At 37.8% G+C, this 20,180-nt stretch overlaps 1 protein-coding gene across 23 annotated transcripts in view; it reads left to right on the top strand.

The window, feature by feature from the left end:
- The window catches only part of ABCC9 (ATP binding cassette subfamily C member 9), a 123,600-nt gene that overhangs the window by 81,115 nt on the left and 22,305 nt on the right, over positions 1–20,180 (top strand). For all 23 annotated transcript variants that reach the window (XM_070620703.1, XM_070620699.1, XM_070620702.1 and 20 more), the window contains 7 exons: positions 1,652–1,748; positions 4,359–4,588; positions 5,561–5,709; positions 5,920–5,989; positions 8,011–8,168; positions 11,542–11,634; positions 16,072–16,174. In XM_070620703.1, the coding sequence (XP_070476804.1) occupies positions 1,652–1,748; positions 4,359–4,588; positions 5,561–5,709; positions 5,920–5,989; positions 8,011–8,168; positions 11,542–11,634; positions 16,072–16,174 (900 nt within the window). The remainder of the gene's footprint in view (positions 1–1,651; positions 1,749–4,358; positions 4,589–5,560; positions 5,710–5,919; positions 5,990–8,010; positions 8,169–11,541; positions 11,635–16,071; positions 16,175–20,180) is intronic.

Below are 20,180 nucleotides of genomic sequence, written 5' to 3'. Positions count from 1 at the left end.
AGAAGGAGAAGGATTTTAATTTTTTAACTGATTTAAATATTATTAAAAATCCTAACTTGGATTGCATCAAGCATTATCTTCATAATGTTATTAAGCATAATAAGCTAGCATCATTTGGCATTTCTTCCCCAGCTTTCACCTTGACCCAACCCATAGCAGGCGTTCAGTAAATATTTATTGGGTAAATGAAACTAAATTTGTATTTGCTTAACCCAAATATCAACACAACTTAAAATATTTAACCTTTCAGCTTAGTCTGAGCATTTACTCGTAAAAAAATATGACTTTAAAGATTTTTTTTAAAAAAATCTTTTGCTCACAGAACGTGGAGGGTTGAACAAGAACCAAATCCTTCCATTTGTCAATGTGCAGGTTCATTTCATCCCATTACACTATACATAGAGGCTAGGAATCCTCTTTAATTCTATGTTTTATCAAATCTCATGTACAAGTATTGGTCTTCATAACCATAGGCAAAATTAAGAGTTAATGTGAAATTGTCTCTGAAAAAGTACTAGTCAAGAGACTCTTTCACTTTACTCTTTTTTTAAACAAGAATCTGGAAACAATAGAGACTTCTAGAATAGCAAGTCTAAATCACACGTGTTATATGAGGCCAAAAGAAAAAAAACAAAAGAACAAGATCACTACCTAGAGACTAATCACCAAAGGTTTATTGGTTTATTGATGTTAGAGTCAAACAATGATTTTAAATTTTTTCTGTATCATCATATACAGGAAGCCCCCCATTTTCCATAGCTTCCAGAAGTTTGTGGGTCAGTTGTTTGGAACTCAGAATTCATTTCCCTGCAGAAACAGGCATATGGTTAGTTTCCCAGGCTGTCCTGCAGAAGCTGATTTAACTCACAATGTAACTGCACTGATACTGCTACTCCAGCTCTGAGGCCAAGGGGGCAGGGGTGTTGGAAGCAGAGGAGGGCCAAAAACAAATTGCTTCTCCTTTTCTTGAGCACAGGACAAGTCTGGAGCAACGGTTAAAAATTCGCAAAGTTTGTTTTTGGCACCTTTCTCTTCTCTTTCTGCGTATTTCCCATACTAGGGCTTTCTCCTAAATTGCTAGGCACCTAAGTACTCACCTTTCCCAGTGGCTTCAAAGTTACCTACCTTCCTTCCATTCCTCTCAAAGTCCATTTCTTTCATGCAGCTCCCTTAGCGAGATGCTACAGAAACTCATTCTGATTTAATAACTCATAAGAGTAGTGGATGACTGACAGCACTTCAACCAGCCTAAAACTACATGCATTTTTAAAGTAAGGTACTTATTAACGTAAATAAATCTTTAGTTAGAGAAATGACAGGGGGTATCTGAAAGTGACATAAAAATAAAACAAGGAGCAGTGATGAAACTAGAGGAGGTGTCCCCCCACCCCTGGGGTCATCTCCATCACATTGTTACTACTTTTCCTGGCTTCTTACTGCCCTACACCTTTGAGCTCTGAAGCACTGCCTACAAACCTCAGCCATCGCCTCCAAACTGCTCCTATGACAGGAGCTGTGGATCTCTAGGATGAGCAGAACGCTGAGACTGGTAAAGGTACCGAACGCTTGGTACATGGGGGTCGCTGATAGGTAAGTCAAAACCTACCTGTGGCCATGAGCTCCTTGAATGATAGCACAATGTTTACTGCAGGATATGGAAGCCGACCAAACAACTTTAGAGAGGAAAACTCTCCGAAGAGCCATGTATTCAAGGGAGGCTAAAGCCCAACTGGAGGATGAAGATGAAGGTAGATCTTTTTCTTATATCTGAAACACTAAAGCAGGGAATAGGGTTTGAGGGTCCTACCTTGGCAATTGATGTGGGAGTGTGCCAGTGAGGAATGACAAGCCACTTTGCAGGGGGGAGAAAGCCAAATCAAATACATAAGCATTTGATTTCATTTTCAGTATTGGAAAATAAAAAGAAGAGGAGTGAAAGAAAGGTATATGTAATCAGTCAACAGGCATCTGGAGGGGTTTCCCATAGTTTGTTTTAGTATATTTGTGCTGTGTGTGAGAGCGAGCTGGAAGGATGGGTGCTAGTTTGTAAACAGATCTACACCTTTGTTCAGATCAATTGGAAAGGTCTAGTAAAATGACCAAATCAAGTTATTAATAAAATGTCAATCTTTCAAAAATAAACAGTAAATGGGGGCCGGCCCGGTGGCTCAGTGGTTAAATTCACACATTCCACTTTGGTGGCCCGGGGTTCCCCAGTGCGGATCCTGGGTGTGGACATGGCACTGCTTGGCAAGCCATGCTGTGGTAGGCATCGCACATATAAAGTAGAGGAAGATGGGCATGGATGTTAGCTCAGGGCCAGATTTCCTCAGCAAAAAGAGGAAGATTGGTGGCAGATGTTAGTTCACAGTTGATCTTCCTCAAAAAACAAAAATTAAAAAATAAACAATAAATGGGGAATAGAAAATACTGTTTTGAAATATTTATACTTGAATCATTCTGTGAGTCCTCATGGGGTTTTCATGACAATATAGCAGTGAAAGTCAAGAGAATTAGAAAGCCATTTGTTTCAGTTTTCGGTATCTAGTAAGTTATAGTGGGGAAAAATGATTTACTGGGAATTTGAGGAATGAGATGAAATAATTACATTTGTTGCCAAGAAGTTTGTAAGATAAATCACACTGAAGTCTGTAGAGTAAATGCATTCTCCTTCATTTCTCCTATACACTTTTTGCTTAAGATTACATTTCTACAAGCCACTTAATAGAAACAGAGAAAATTATAGTTTCAAGCCATAGGACACCAAAATGTACTACCTTTACATTTCAGATGATAACTATTCAGTGTTTCAACAAATACTCTTTGAGTAAATGAATGAATGAATGACTGGATCGTGCACTTCAATTTCTTACATTTAAAAATGTTTTTAAAAAGTCTTTGGTCCTATAAACAGACCTCAGCTTCTAGAATTCAAAATTCATTGTTTCTAATGCACTCTAAAACTGGATTCGTGCCAGTTACTCTCTCCCGTGTTCCAGTGGTGAGTATACCACTTGAGATGCTGGCTCTGCCCTGGGCTTGCTGTGTTAATCCATTTTCTCAGGTGCAAGATAAGACAATAATACTTTCCTTATAAAGTAAAATGAGGTGGTGTATATGAAAGAGCCCAGTACAGTACGTATTATCTACCAGGTTGCTGCTCCTGGCCCTATCATTACGTCTGTTCAAGCCACCAGGAAGGGAAGAAGAAAAGTCATTGCACATATTATAGCTACTACTTACCATTGGCCACTTCATCCCATGGACAGATTAGCTACTGGGAAAGTGAAGAAATGTTGTTTTTAGCTTGACAGCCATAGATAAGTTGAAATTTCAACTAATATCAAACAGAGAATGGACACTGGGAAAACAGCTAGCAGTCTACAAATGTCCACCTCTTTGTTCATGGCAGATTTCAAATCTTGTCCTTCTCACATGTTGAACCCATCCTTACCAAAGGAGAGATTATCTGAGACCTGTTCATTTACTGCATTCAGCTCAAATCATAGGATCCCTGGCGATGCTTAGACTTCCCATTATATCCATATTTAGATCTGTGTGGTCTGATAACCTATAAACCAAAGACATGTTTTCTACCCTTCCTCCCCACAACCTACTCAATATACAGCAGTGGAGTACATACAGGATAACTGCCGTGGAAACTGCCTTTGCAAAAGGAAAGGATGGGAAATGCACAACGGCCACTGCACCATAGAAATGATCGAATTTCGCGGTCAGGAAATGCCAAAATTCCCTGTCCTTGTAATGGAGTTCTTAGGATAGCCATCTTGGAGTTTCCAGATGGTTTATAACATCTGAGAGGAAATCCCTGCCCATTGTCCTTTGTCCTCTAGCTTCTCCCTCTGGAAGGCTTTTCCTTGCTCATGTTCCTCCATGACCACATCTAAAATGGGCCCTAGCAAGCATGGATTATGCCCTCTTGGGCTATGCACAAATTTCAGAGCCTATTTCCTCCTGGTGCAGTTTTACAAATCCAGAAATTTAGAGTTCAAAAAATGATAAATGTTTGCAGGCCAGACATGGTTTTATTGGCGGCATAATTCCTTCCATAACTTGGTAAACTTCTAGTCTATACTTTCAGTCAATTTTGATGTGTAATAAATCAGCAAATTATCTCATCTAGACACAGATTTTGTTTATTTTTTCACTCATTCATTCATTAATTCATTTTTCACTTAGTTTTTATGGTTTTTCTCTGCTAAAAGCATTTAAAATTTCTAAGACTAATACTTGTATTTCTATAAATTTGAAGGAGATTTTTATATGTTTTTTTGTGAGATAATACAAATTCTTTCACCTGTTGCCTGTGTGAGGCATAAATAAGTTTTTGTGTGCAGAGGAAGAGGAGGAAGAAGATGAGGATGATAACATGTCCACTGTAATGAGGCTCAGGACTAAAATGCCGTGGAGAACCTGCTGGCGGTACCTCACTTCTGGAGGATTCTTCTTGCTCTTCCTGATGATTTTCTCTAAGCTTTTGAAGCATTCAGTCATTGTAGCTATAGACTATTGGCTGGCCACATGGACCTCGGAGTACAGTATAAACAATACCGGAAAAGCTGATCAGGTACATGGCTTCTGTTTTTAAATCATCAAGGAAATGTTGAGATTCACAGTAATACCCTTTTATCTAGTTAGATGCTAATAACCCAACTGTCATAGGACTTTTGTAGTATTAGTTAGAATAGGGCCTGAAATAGAATAAACTGTGAAAATGGAATCTATTATTGTCACTTTTATTCTTTAAAGCCTTTCATAAGAAATAGCTAAAGATAGTGTTTCGATTTGGATGCAAGGGAGTTGTATACACATGATATATGTGTGTGTGTGTGTGTGTGTGTGTGTGTATAACATTCACATGGGACTTTTGTTGTTGTTCTCATGGTTTTTTATTTTAGCTGCTTATTCCAGTGTATTAGCCAGTCATTCTTATTAGGGATAAGAAGAAGAAGCTCGGGCCTGGCTCCATGGCCGAGTGGTTAAATTCATGCACTCTGCTGCAACGGCCCAGGGTTCGGATCCTGGGTGCGGACATGGCACTGCTTGTCAGGCCACGTTGAGGCGGCGTCCCACATCCCACAGCTAGAAGGACCTTCAACTAAGATATACAACTATGTTTGGGGGTGTTGAGGAGATAAAGCAGAAAAACAAAAAAAAAAAGGAAGATTGGCAACAGTTGTTAGCTCAGGTGCCAATCTTAAAAAAAAAAAAAAGAAGAATGAGCTCTACAATGTGGAAAGCCAAGCATATTTCAAACCTGAAAACAAACTCTAACGCTTCATCTGCCTCAGGCAAACCTTGAAAGAGAGCGAAGGAAGCAAGCAAGGACTTGGCCGTAGGATTATGGTGGGTGGGGATCCTGCCCTGAGTCTCCAAGAACTACACTCCTTCAGCTGTCTAAATTGATGGAATGATGATCAATGATGCAATGCAATGAAGATAATGAAGTTGCAGTACTGTCTGACTTGGATATTTGGTGTTCTAGGAAGAAAAAACTCAGTTGCTAATTTTGTATGTATTTTTTGTTGGTTGCTTTTAGACCTACTACGTGGCTGGATTTAGCATACTTTGTGGAGCAGGTATTTTCCTCTGCCTGGTTACATCTCTCACTGTAGAATGGATGGGTCTCACAGCTGCCAAAAATCTTCATCACAATCTCCTCAATAAGATAATTCTTGGACCGATAAGGTAAAAAAGTAGTTATTTCTTACTCCCGTACACAAATCATAAAAACATGCATTTTAAAATTTAAGTGAAATATGGAATTTTAAAGATTTTAATCAATTCTTGAGCAATTGAGTAGAGATTTCATTTTCATGACTCCAGGATGTCCATTAGCAGTGCTCACATTCCAAATAGTCTAGCATTATCATACATTCCAATCTGTTCATTGCCTAGATTCTTCGATACCACACCCCTGGGACTGATTCTCAATCGCTTTTCAGCTGATACAAATATCATTGATCAGGTGAGTGCCTTGAGTTGCTTCCAAGTTCAAAAACAAATTTCTCAGTGTAAGCTAAATAGCATTTTAAAATAAACTGTGATTCCTGTTAATAATAGAAAATTTCTAAAACTTAAATGAAAGCCTATTTGTATTCATGTCAATATTATGTGCATAAATTATTTCTAGGATAAAATCTTCATGGAAAATTTTAATTCAAAATAATTTATGCACATAGAAGAGGCTACTTAGAGAATCAGCACGAAGTAAAGAGAAATAGCAAAGAATAACATTTAAATTTTTTTATTACAAAAAGGAATGATTTTGGTCAATGTTGTATCTCCATTCATGATAAAGTTCTTAAAAGTTTAGTGTTGATGCAGAGTGTCTCCCAGAAGTAAAGGATGAAATGCCAAGCCGTCTTAGATGTCCTTTACTTTCACAGGATTGGCTCCTGACTGAGAGAAGCTTTAGATGGTGTGGTATTTTAGGGACTATTCCAAGGATGCCCAGTTTAGTCTTAGATCCTTAGGCCTCTAGAGTTTGTTCTGAAATGAAAGACCTCCAACTCTGAAACTGGATCACTCCAAGCACAGACCCCTCAAAAGGATCAAGAAAAGAATCCATCAAATGCAGCCGTTGCCTTTTCTGATTTTCCAGAGTGGCTTAGGAACACCTAAATTATTCTCACTTTAGAAAAAGAAGGCTTGCTGCATACAGCTGACTACAAGTATGCCGAAAAATTTTGATGTTTTCGCGGCATTGGTGTCAGGTCATACTGCACCTAAAACACCTCATAAAGAATATGTATTAGAAAAGAAGAGGCAAAACAGTCCTTATTGGGAAGATGATACGATTGCTACCTAGAGAGTCCAAAACAATTCGTTCAGCAGAGTATCTGCATAAGACATATAAGTCAGTAACATTCTCTACATCAATTAAAAAATTAAGTGAAAAATAAGTTCCATTCATAAGAACAACAAGAACTATGAAAATATAAATAAATTTAGTATGAAGAAAAGAGATCCAATGATCCTGGAAATCATAAGAAACCTGTATATATAGAGAGAATTTCCCTATCAGATACCAAAAAAATACTATAAAATTAAAACATTCTGGTGATCACAGAAAACAAGCAGATCAAAAGAACAAAATGGAGAATTCAAAACCGCCAGCATATATAAAGATTTAGCCGGATAAATATGGTGCCTTGAATGAGTAAGAAAAGGATTATCTTTTTAATAAAGGATGTGGAGAAATTAACTATCTATAAAATATAAAGCAAATACATATAGAATAAAGATGGCCATATAAAAACACAAAACTATAAAATAAAATGCAGAAGAGTAGTTATAGAATTTGAGGTGGGAAAGGTCTAAGACACAAAACTGAGAAACAATAAGGGAAAAGGCCAACAGAAATGACTGTATAAAATTTCAAACTTCTATTGAGCTAAAAGCATCAAAGTCAAATTTAAAATATAATAAGATTAACTGGGAGAAAAACTGACAACATATGTAAAGAAAGAGGATAAACATCCATAATATACATATGAAAATCAATAAGGAAGATAAACCAACCAGAAACACACAAAGGATATGAGTAAGTAATTGCAGAAAATTAATTTAAATATCTTACCATAGAGGAATAGCTAAATATGTTTTTTAATACTATGCAGCCATTAAAAAGAAGTAGATTTGTATATAGTGACGTGAGAAGATTTGCCATCTATCCTGTTCAGTAAAATAAACACGTTGACAAATAAGATTTATAGTATAGTGCCATTTATATAAAAGCCCCAAGATAAATAGGTAGATAACTGCCAAATGATAAGTAGATAGGTAGACAGATGGATAAATATACTAAACTATGGGAAGTGAGTGAAGTTGAAAGAGTGGAGAATTGCTTACAGTGAAAATGTTTATATACTACTTATGTAACTAACTGTATAACTTGATGTAAATATAAAAGGAATATTTTGTTGCATTGTATCCAATGCTTTATTTGAGCTAAAACATTTTCCTTTCAAATTACCTTCCTAACAGCACATCCCTCCAACTTTGGAATCTCTAACTCGCTCAACACTGCTCTGCCTGTCTGCCATTGGCATGATTTCCTATGCTACCCCTGTGTTCCTGGTTGCTCTTGTGCCTCTTGGGGTCGCCTTTTATTTTATCCAGAAATACTTCCGAGTGGCCTCTAAGTAAGTAAAACAGTGTTCTCTTCATCTTCAAAAGCCTATATATGTGATTTACTGTGATCCACACTTACTGTAGTGTTTTTCAAGATAAGCTATGGAATTTGGAGATGCAACCTATGTTTAACAGGATGAAACATATCCTGATACTATGTTTCATTTGCAGATCTATTATAATTTTTTCTGTAATCGGTTGTCTAAGGCTGATATAGCCCCAGACGTATATTAACATGTGGACTGATCTACTGAGTTTTGAGTTTACAGACTATGCCAAATTTTTCATTCCATGATCCTTTTTCTGAACATGACATTGACATAAAACTTACAAAATCAAGCATAGTCCCAAAGGAAAAGTGATTTAATATCATTAGATTTCACAAGTGGGAAAAAATAGTAAAATATTTTCAAACGTGTAAAATACATTCTGTAAAAGAATTAGTAGATGTCAAAATGGTTAAAGAGATAAATTAGAGTCATGGCTATAAAAGTAGATAATATTGTCTATATGTCTGATATCAGTGCTGTGATTTTAACAGATTGGAAATTTTCAGATTGGATCATTTAACATGCACTTGAATATCCAGCCAAATAAATAAAAGAAAGCCATGAATTTTAAATTCTTCTGTTAATATAATATGTGTCATTTGCTGAGATGTTGAGGAGTTAAATAGAATGTAGTACCACTTGTTTTGAACTTTCCAGTTTAACTTTGAAGCCCTGCTATAAATAGTATCATAGCATAATTACTTTATTTCAACAAACACTTGTTAAGCATTTACTATGTTGCAAATAATTTTGTGAGCCATGTGGCATATGATGAGATCAACATGACAAGAACCTGTTCTCAAGAAACTTAGTCTCTTGGGAAGATAAAAGATATATAAAGTAACCCTTATATGTGGATTAAGTGCCGGAATAGGAAGGCAGATATTGAGTTTATTCAGTAAACTGAAAATATTTAATAGGACTTGAGTGCAGGGAAGATGAAAAATTGGCGAAGCTAACAAGGAAAGGCAAGATTATAGTTGGGAACCTCTGAATATATCATGTAACATTTCTTAATTTAAAAAATATAATGGTTTCTCCCTCAGGGCTATGAATTAGGGTCCTTCAAATATTAGAGATCTATATGAAATCTAGAGTATTTTTTCTCCCCAGCCTCATTCCTTTCTTGTAGCAAATTCAGAGCAAAAGGGAGAGGCTAGCCATCAAATTCACTCTTTCATATCTCCTGGTATCATTGCTGATCCTACTTGCTGAGGGGCGGAAAAGTTCAGTTACTTCTTTTCTCCTGGTTGTTTTCAAATCTGTCCTTACCTTCTCACCACTAAGATCAAACCATTGTGTCTTACTTCAATCACATACTCGCTTGGGCCTATTTTTGCCTCTTAGCAATACAGATTGAGGGCCAAGGCTGGGCAAGTATTCCTAGTCCATTATAAATTCGAATGGTGAATTTTGTTCATTCTAAGAGAGAACAATCTGTTAGCATTGATAATGAGTAACCAAAATATGGAGGAGATGATCATTTTTAAAGAATTAACATTGATAATGGATTATAAACCGTTCTTATTTGAAATTCTCTGAAAGTTATCAAATATGACCATATGATACTGAATCTCACAGACGAAAAGACCCTTCTAGATGCTGAGACTCTGCAGGACTCACCCATGTTGAAAAACTCAGGCAACTTAACAAACTATTTTGTAAACACCAGAGGGAGTTAAAGTGGGGGACTAGCAACAGGAAATACCATGACATTTTGAGTATGGAAAATCAAAGATCTCATGTGTGGTTAGCTCTGTAAGTTAAGCGTTTCCTACTTAGAAAAATACAAGATCCAGCTGTACCCTCACCTTGGTGGTTTCATAAAATACAGTCCTGTAAACAAAGGTTCCTCCTTCCTAATTTTTTTCCTTTCACTACGGACCTCAATGTAGTGACCACCTGTCGCTTGTGTCAGATTTACAAATAGCCACTTAGGTTTAAAATAGCAGACTTCGCATTCCTTCATATTCACTCTCTTCCTCCCCTTTTCCTTTTCTTCCCCTCATCTGCAGTGGCTAAAGTGAGCAAATCCATTTTAGTAACTCAAAAAAGACTTTGCATTTGTTTGTGGAACCACATAGGCAGCCACGAACGGACTGAGTTCATTGTTGAAGATGATGTAACAGTCTAATCAATTCTGTTGACTCTGGCAGGTGAATGTCAATGCTACTACTCTACTGCCCTGGACCACAAAGACCTAGAGAAGGGCAGAAGACAAGACTGAAAAGAAAAAAAAGGAATGTTTTGAAACACAATATAACTCTTAGCCTATCTTCTAGAAATGTTAGCTTATGGTTTAAAGAAAAGTTGTCATGAGTGTGCATCTTTAGGAAAACATCAGATTCAGGCAATTACATTCACTGCATTTATTGAACAGCCTATATATATATCTCCTTGGAGGACCTCTGAATAGAAGTTCCATGAAGGCAGGGATTCAATCTCATTGTGGCCAAAGGCAAACTCACTGTCTTTCTCTTTAAATCTCTTTATTCAGTGTAAAAGGCACTGTCATTTTCCAAGTTGGCTAAGCAACAACCAAGTCATATTTGACTCCTATCTTATTCACCGTGCAACAACTAATTGACTGTAGCACTTTAGAAGGCTACTTCCAGGAGACCGTCTCACAATCCTTCCCCAATTTTAACTCTCGTTAGCATCACAGTCATTCAGAACTTAAAAACAATCTCTTATATAGACTACCGTAACTCACTCATTCTCTTTCATCCTTTACACTGTCTCCCAGGTTATGTTGCTCGTGCACAGCTCTGATCATTTTATTTCTAGTCTTCAGTGATTTTTTCCAGTCCACCCAGATTCTCTGCAGTCTAGTCCCACCCATCCTTTATACCGCCTTTTCCCGCTACACCATCTCCAAAGAATTCTGGGCACTAGGCAGATTGAATTTGCCAGCTTCTTTAGTCTTCTGTGTGTGCTCTTCTTGTCCCCTTACCTGGAATGCACTTCTTGTCTGTTTGGTTGAAGCCCTCTTCATGTTTAAGATTTGCCCTAAATTCCACCTGCTCAAAGAAAATAGTACCATCTCCTACATATGAATTAATTACTCATTCCTCTGAGTTCCCATGCAGTTTACCTCAGCTGTTAACAAAGCTGATATTTTTTGTACAACATATTATATTCAGCATGGACCCATATTCATTAGGTACCCATCTTCCTCTTCCTCTTTAGATTGTAAGCTGTTGAAGTTTTTGTTAATGGGATGCTAAAGGAAACTGGTTGCAATGACAAGTAATAACCTTAATTTAGAATGAACACAGAGATCTTTGAGTCTGAATGCATGTCAAGTTTACTTTTGCACTTCTTTCTGTCCTAGGGACCTCCAGGAACTTGACGATACCACCCAGCTCCCTCTGCTTTGCCACTTCTCAGAAACAGCTGAAGGGCTCACCACCATTCGGGCATTTAGGTGAGTAAACATGTTTTCATTTTGTTGATTAAGCAATTAAATCATCAACAAATATTTACTTACAAATCACTGATAATTGCTATCATTTTTTGGATGGCCACTGTGTGTGTGGCAGTATTCTAAACTAGAAGTAAGAAAAATGTGGCAATAAATGATCAGAGTTAGAGTTTAATCATCTGAAATTTTAACAAGAATAAAGAAAGACTGAAGCACCATGTTGGAAAAATACTAGCTCTGTGATTTACACAAGGCTCTTAAATTCCCTAGCCTCAGTTTCCTCATCTGTGAAATGGGGAAATCAGTTTTGTTTCTTAGGGTCCTTGGACTAATTGATATGATGCATGTTAAGCATTAACCACAGTGATTAGCAAATAAGCACTCAATAAATAAGTTAAAATAAATGTGTGAATAATAATAAAAGAAATATTATTATACCGAAATTATTTTAGGATTTAATCAGTTTTCTTCAATGTTGGTAAACAGGGTAATAACCTAAGCTTTTGATTAGGAGTGTTTACCTAACACTTAAAAAATTACCTGCCCTTGTTTTCCCTGATCACGTAAACTCAGAAAAGAAGGTGGCATCATTGAATATTTCATTTAATCTAGAAAATTGACATCTTAAATCATTATATCTTTCTGCAACCATAAATGCAAATATGTATTGATTTCAATCAGAGATTGAATATATTATATATGTAAAATTGAGGCAAAAAGTGGAATATAAAGATACAACCATCCGTAACTTGTATGACAGAATTTCTTCATAAATCTACATAGGTTTCATAAGGAAACATTCATACTTTCTGTAGTGGTGTGTTTTCCCATCAGAATGTGCAATGCCTTTTATTGCAGATGGCAAAACTATTTATTGACATTGAATGTGCATTTAAGGCAAAATTTATATTCTAATAGTAGTCATCAATGACCAGTTGTACTCATTGAGTGCACCGTATTAAAGATTACATTTTTCTTCAAGCAAGTCCTTTGAAATTAATTTCTTTGAGTATTGATCATATGCTAGGTACTACTCTTGCTGTGGATATATAAAGACTACAAAGCTATAGACTTTCATTTCCACCCCAGATGAATATCTCAAAGAAAACAGGTAGGATAATATGGCAGGTGGGGGGCAAGCAATGACTGTCAAAAGCTTGCGTTATTACTCTGTTTTACCAACATTGATTCAGGCAAGCTGGTAGATGGAACAGTAGGAAGTTGATGGGTCGAGCATAAAACAGCCTCTATTTTCTCCCTGAAGAACAAGCTGAGGTCATTTTCTAAGAGTGATGAGGACTAGAATCAGGTAAAACATCTTGAAGGAAATGAAGACAGTTTAGAATGAAAGAGAAGCTTGACCAAGAATCCAGCTTAAGATTTTTCATTTGCCTTCTTCCATAGACACACGAACAGAATTTAGCATGACTATCCCTAGTTTTACATCAGGAAAATTCTAGGTTGCTGTAAGAAGAACAAGATATTACGTGTTAACCTTCAAGGCTTGAATTATGATTGGAAGAAACAAAGGACAAACCAACTTTTATATAAAAGCATCTGCATCATCGTCACCCAGATTTAGCTCTTCCAGGGTTCATTTTCAACGTAAATATTAAATATCACAAATATCAGCATTGTTAAACCAAAGGAAGTTTGAAAATGTGGGGAGGATCCCGCTACCACAAATAAAATTCTAGAATCTTTACATTTGGTGCTTGTGGTCAGGAATCAAACATATTTTTTTCCATCCATTTCTTCCCTTTTTTCAGGCTACCCAGAGTCCCCAGAGTCTTCAGCTCTTCTGGAAAGTTACTATTTACTGATTAGGCTGCCTTTCCTCCCCTGCGCTCAGGGTTCGTGGTGTACTCACATGGAGCAGCGAACTCCCTCAAGTAGTTTACCATGAAAGTATCACAGTTAAATTAGACTGAGATTTCTGTGACCTTTCCTATTTTTTTTTTTTTTTGTCTGACAGAATAAAGGTCTAAGAATGTTCAGAAGATGAGCTGGATGTGGATGAAAAGATACAGACTGAGTGTGTCAAAGTTTCCATTAGGAAAACAGAAAGTTTCTTGCCAAATAGAAACACACAGAAAGAATGTTCGCTGCATTTCCACCCCTCCCCTCTCACTGCTGCTTCAGACTCTTGCCAACTCCATTTACAAACTCTTTAAGAGTGTGTCTGAAACAATATCCCAAAACAAAAGAAAGAGTAGGAAGAGTCCCAGACAAAGCACTTTGTCAAAATGAAGTGTTTGATGTTCATCTCAAATGTAATCCACTGGCTTCGGGCCAGCTGGCCCCACCTCCCATCTCTCCATCACCACTGTCTTCTAGGGAGAGGACCCTGTCTGGAGCCCCTGAACATGTTGAGTTTTCTTGTTTCTGTGCCTTTGCTCATGTTTGTTCTCATTACATCCAATGCTTTGTCCTCTCTTGTTCACCTGAAAAATTCAGCTCATCCCTTAAAACCTCACACAGACCATCGTCCCAGTCCTCTGTGAATCTTTGCTTAATCCTTCTCTCCCCACCCTCCACGCTATTCCCTACCATCTTGATCCTGTGGCCAGTGGAGATCATCCCCTTTCTTTACGTTCATGTAGCATTTTGTGCATAATGCCATTATAACTAGCTTCTGTGTTGTGCCATCCTTGCCTGTTAGTGCCATATTTACCTCCTTCACTAAACAGTGGGCTTCTCAAGAGCAGAGGTCCTGTCTTGTTCATATATATTCTAATGTCTCACTTAGATTTGGTGCTTGCTAAATGTTTCTGAAGGAGTAGATGAAAAGCTACTTAACATTGCAAGTACAGAATGAATGGCCCTTACATGGATATATGTCTTTACAGTTCGTATCCACTGTCTTAGTAAATCCTATGACCCTGTAAACCATCCTACCTTTTAATCATTCACTCTAGTTATCTCTAAAAGGATCATCACGAGGGGAGTCACGCTCCTCGGACTGCTTAGTCCCGCCCCAGTGTGTTGCTGTTCAGTGCAGGTCCTCTTGTGCATGGCATTTGGGTCAAGGCTACATAACTCAAAGTGAAGTAATTATTTGGCTCTGATTGTAGAATCCTTTGATTATTGTAGATCAGATGTTGCTGTCTGATTCAATTATCTGATTTATGTGGTTTGGCATATTGGAATGATCAGATCGATTGGCCAGATATCAAGTATCTGCTTTATATTGGCCTGTATGGATGGCTCCAGGGGCCAAGGGAACACCCCACCCGAGACTTCTTCATTCTTTGATATAAGTGATGGTTTATAGTAAAGTTTTGCAAATTGATTTGAAGATTTTGGGGGACTTGTGGCAGTCTTTTATCAAACAGGAATCACCGCTGGGCTGTCAGATGAAATTTGGCTGTTGCTTCTAAACATAACGCGTAGACAGGAGGTCTATACAAGGCTAGCCATGGCCGCAGAGAACGAATAAACCACATTCCAATTTGGTGTTTCCTCCAGCCTTCAAACCAGTGATTTTAATTATATTATCCAGCTTTCCATTGTTACTGTTATTCAGAGAAAACAGTCGAAAAATGAAAAGAGGCAATTTTATGATTTAGGAAAGCTTTCTCACATTTAGCACGAGTGTCCATGAGAGCATGGCTCACAGGTTCAAATGGATAACGTTTTTATTAGAAGTTTAATTTGCAACACAGATTTTGGTCTGATTCTATTGTTCACCAAGAATGACCTTCCTCTGGTCAAGGATAAATATCTCAACTGTACATGTCACAGAACCCTGTTAGTACAGCAGCCCAGGAGTTACTTTTGTGCAAAGACCATCCTTACAAATAGTTTTGAACTTTGGAGCATAAGATACCCTATTTAACAAGCACATCTGCCATCTCGGAAGACTCCCATCTTCTGCTTCCTGTCACCGCAGTTTCCTTCTTTGGTTCCCAAAAACACCAGGCAGAAAGAGTAATTTAAAAGTATATATTTGTCTGCTACAAATGCGTAGTTTCCTGTCTCCCCTGGTTTTCATCCAGCACCTTGCACCCAACTCTAACTGTGCCATTTGGAAAAGTATAATAAATGCAATCAAAAGCAGGTAGAACCTATTGCATTTCTGTACAATTTATCCTGGTTTTTGTAAGGCCCTTGCAACATAGGTCATGCCTCGTTTTCATGGCCACAATAATTACATGGAAATTTATGAAATGATCTTTAATAGGACTTTGTCATCAGACAGATTCCTTTTTGCAGCAGGGGTCTGAGAAAGGAAAGAAACACGGGACCACACCATCTCTAAGTCAGGGTGCCGCAGAGCAGTAGCAGCTGGCCTTTATTTTGAAGTAGGAGTCCTTTTACTAGTCATTCATCCCAGCCGTTTGTCACTATGTTGAGTAAATAGTGTAGTAGTAAGTGTGGCTGTTTTTTATTATTTCTCCTGTTGTGTGGCTAACATCATAATATTTTTGTTTTCTGCAGGCATGAAACCAGATTTAAGCAACGTATGCTGGAACTGACAGACACAAACAACATTGCCTACTTATTTCTCTCAGCTGCCAACAGATGGCTAGAGGTCAGAACGGTACGTTCATCTCATGATTTCGAAATGGAAGCCCAACAGAAAGGAGGCCTGGTGCAAAGAGGGAGCCAGTTGTAAAAATTAGTCTTCCACTGAGATTCACATTTTCTGGACTTTAAAATAGCTCAGGTTTGTTTATCTTACAGATGAAATTTGTTGTAATGTTTTAGCTAATGGCAACACAAATAGCCCAAACAGCAAAAATTCATTTCATGTTCATTAGTCTCTAGATTACATAAGTTAATGGAATGGCAAATATTTGTATAACTTCGGGTTTTTTTCAAAAGAGCAAATTTGACAAGTAAACAGATGCACTCATTTCCTTCACTGAGCTGGACAGGCCTGGAAGAGACGGTGACTTTTCATGTTTTAAGTCAATTTAGGATCACCTTAGCACAAAATGTTAAAAAAAACTGCGATTAAGCAACTATTGCTTTCTTCTTTCCCATATGAAGTAGGAGAACCAGCATTAGCTTTGTGATTGGCAGACTTGGTCCAGCAAGTTAATGAATTTATTTGAGTCCCAGTTCCCCATTTATAAAATAGCAGTAAAATTTTTTTCCTCATGGGAGTGTTAGGATTAAAAAGTAATAATATAAATCCTCTAGCTCACTGATTAGCAAATGCACTCAATTTATCTTTTGAATGGATGGATGAATGAATAAATGAATGGAAATAGTACCTGCCCTGGTAAGTGGTTATCAAGCCAGCCAGCTGGAGTAGGAAGTAGGAGACAGATGAGACGCAAGTTCCAGAGGGAAGAGACTATAGTTTGCAGACTGGCCTGCATAATCTGTAGTATGAATAAGCTCATATGGTGGTAATGATGAGTTGACTGTAACCTTTTTTTTTAAAATAATCATCCATTTGTGAAGAGGAAAAGGAGCTTTATCTGTACTATTCTTTTTCTGTGTGTGTGAGGAAGATTGGCCCAGAGCTAACATCTGTTGCCAATCTTCCTCTTTATTTTCGCTTGAGGAAGATTGTCATTGAGATAACATCTTTGCCAATCTTCCTCTACTTTATGTGGGATGCCGCCACAGTATGGCCTGACGAGTGGTGCCAGGTCCACGCCTGGGATCTGAACCCGTGAACCCTGGGCTGCTGAAGCAAAGCACATGAACCCAACACTACACCACCTGGGCTGACCCTATCTCTACCATTCTTAGACCTCACTTCCACTGATCAAGCATCTCTACTGTCTGCAGGCTTTCATTCAAAACTCAATAGATCGAAGAAGGCAGGTGGAAAAGGGAATTTGATAAGGTTAAAATGAAGGAGCCCAAGTTAAAATGTGAGTTGTTGATGGATGGATACAGATTGATATGGAATCGTGAGCTTTAGTTGTCGTGATTTCTCATGGTTTACAGAGATTCTCTAATACTGTATGAGTTACTGTGTAGAAATTATTCAGCAATATAACACAATTATATTTCACAGATTTCAGATAGAAGCATTGGTTGTTGATAAGAAATTCTTTCTAGGTAGCTGTGGGGGCAGGACAGAATGTCTCCTGAATTACCTACACAATAAAGGCAGGTGAAGTGTTGCTTAGGATTTATAACAAAACCAAAACATTATTCCTAGATCCTATCTGGACCCTAAATCTTTGTTTTAAGCTTCTGTTTGTTTGTTTAAATTTCTGTTTTCTCCAAGGAAAAAACAATCATCTGAATAATAGAATTAATGATAAAGTAGCTTAGTGAAAGAATGTGCCCAAACCACAAGGGAAAAATGTCAGTAGTAGCCTTTGTACTTGATTTTCCTAAACTTGGAGATCAAGTCTGTTTTCAGGGGGCAAGTGTGTTTGCTTTGGGCCTGAGGTGAGTGTCTTACTTGACTTCTGTTTCTGCTCTTTAGCACTTCCTACTGTCAGGTTAATGGACAAGTGTTTAACAGGCATCTTCAAGCAAACCATATGTTCCATTCTCGTAGCCAGAAGACAAGATATTAGACCCTTCAGACTGCCAAGAAAGGGAAGGTCAGGAAAAATTAGAGAGGAACAGCAGCCAGATTCGGAACGGGTCCGTTGACTTGACTCACAACCCACTGCTTTAACCCCCACGTGAAAAGGCAGCTGGACCTACCGGAATATAAAAGAATTCTAGTTCCACCTGTAGCAACCTAAAGAAAATACTAATATCTGCAACAGAAAGGGCAGAATCTGCCATTCTCTCTGTTACTTTATAATACATTTGTTATTATGTCTTTTCTTTGTTTTCTGTTATAATCCTTCTAAGATTTGCTGTCTAGTCTCATACCAGAACTCTCCCTTAAAAACCAGTGCAAAAAATTAAGGAATCTTTTGCTCTTATTTCTGATGGGTAAAGATACATTTTGATAAGAAACATTGATTTATTGCAAAGTTTCAGGCATAACTGCTGACAGAAGTCAACGTTCAAAGTCCTTTCTGTATGACTTGTCTCCTTTGTCTGTTGTATTTAGTGTCAATAAGTGTATATGGGTATGCACACACACACACTCTCTCTCTCTCTCCTCTAGACAATCCCTGAGATCCAACTTAAAACGAGATTCACTCTCTTTCTGTTCTTATGAGTACACTGAGAGTTTTCTTTAGAACCAGAATATTTAGAATATTAGAATACTAGAATATTTGTTTGAATATAGATGCTATAACCCAAGAGCATAGGCCACAGTGGGAGTGTTGAATAAATAAAAGAGGTCATTCCTATTAGGAAATAACCTTTCTCCCAATTGTACACATGTAAATGACCTCATTACTACTGTGCTTCTGTGGACGTGTCTGCATCACCGGAGACACAATTCCAGTTTGAAATAAATGGATCTTGTGTCAGAAATATGAATGTTGAGATACAGGACCTTGGAGACCAGGGTGTGAACTGCTCTCTGAACCCCACAGCTGGACATATTCTGCCTTGTAAGTCATTTTTAAAAAATAGGTAATGAAAACTTCTATTTGGCCCAGTGAAGCTGCATGGATCTTATCCACAGTATCAACACAACCCCCTCTGTTCCCTGTTCTTTGCCATTTTACTTACTAAGTTAACAAAAATGTCTGCTTACAGCAAATATTCTTGGAGTTCCTACAGCAGAAACACAACTAACCTGGTAGAAGGAGAGGTACAGCATTGGGCATACATCAGAAGAGGCAAGCAAGATTTTCTGACGCAGATCTGGGGATTTCACCAACTCGAATGCAGCGATTCAGCACCTTACTGGAGAGAAAGAGGAGAAAACTCACCATAGCTTTCTGAGGCTCTTTCCTTTCTCTTCATTCCCAATTCTAACTTTCCCAAGCAATGCCATTGAATTCTATAGATAGAAAATCTCAAGGAGAAGGAAGAGAGGGAAACCAGAGTAAAAACACCTTTTGTTGAATTTGGGAAGATCCTTGAGCCTCATCCAATTTTTGTTTATGATCTGATATTTTTTAAATACATAGCTCTCGCTTCTTTTCCTGGTCATGGTAAATCAGAGTTAAGACAATCCCAAGTTATTCTCTTTCTCTGGGCAAACAGTTTTCCCTATGGAAGATTTAGCTCCACTCCCCATATTCATTTCCTATTCATTTTGAATTGGGAGAAAATAAGGGTCACAACACACTCAAATCAAAAAGGATGAGAGTCTAAAAGAATAAAATAATTTGGTGGGTGGAAAAGTAGCCACACTCTGACCACCCGGGTTGCTCTGGCAGCTGAGGGAAGTGGTTTTCCTCTCAGTGCGGAGTGAAGTGGGCCACAATTGTATGCAGTGTGTCACTCCACTCTAACCTTTGAACGCTGCTTACGTTCTTTTGTTCAGCACAGCGTTTTCGCTTCATCCCTCTGCACTAAACAATTCCAGTTCTTTGGCATCAGTGTTTCCATTTGCGAAAATTGTGTAACTCTATCTAAAGGCTGTCTTTCCAAGGCTTTGTCTTGCTGTGTGGTGAAAGGATAAAAGAAAATTCACATCAGGAAGCCAAAAAAAGTTTTTTAGAATCAACAGGCTAAAGTGAAAATAGTCTTCAGGATGAACTTGCACGAGA

The sequence above is a fragment of the Equus przewalskii genome, chromosome 5 (genome assembly GCF_037783145.1).
Source record: "Equus przewalskii isolate Varuska chromosome 5, EquPr2, whole genome shotgun sequence".
Classification (NCBI taxonomy): domain Eukaryota; kingdom Metazoa; phylum Chordata; class Mammalia; order Perissodactyla; family Equidae; genus Equus; species Equus przewalskii.
This window is presented reverse-complemented; position numbering and strand designations above follow the sequence as displayed.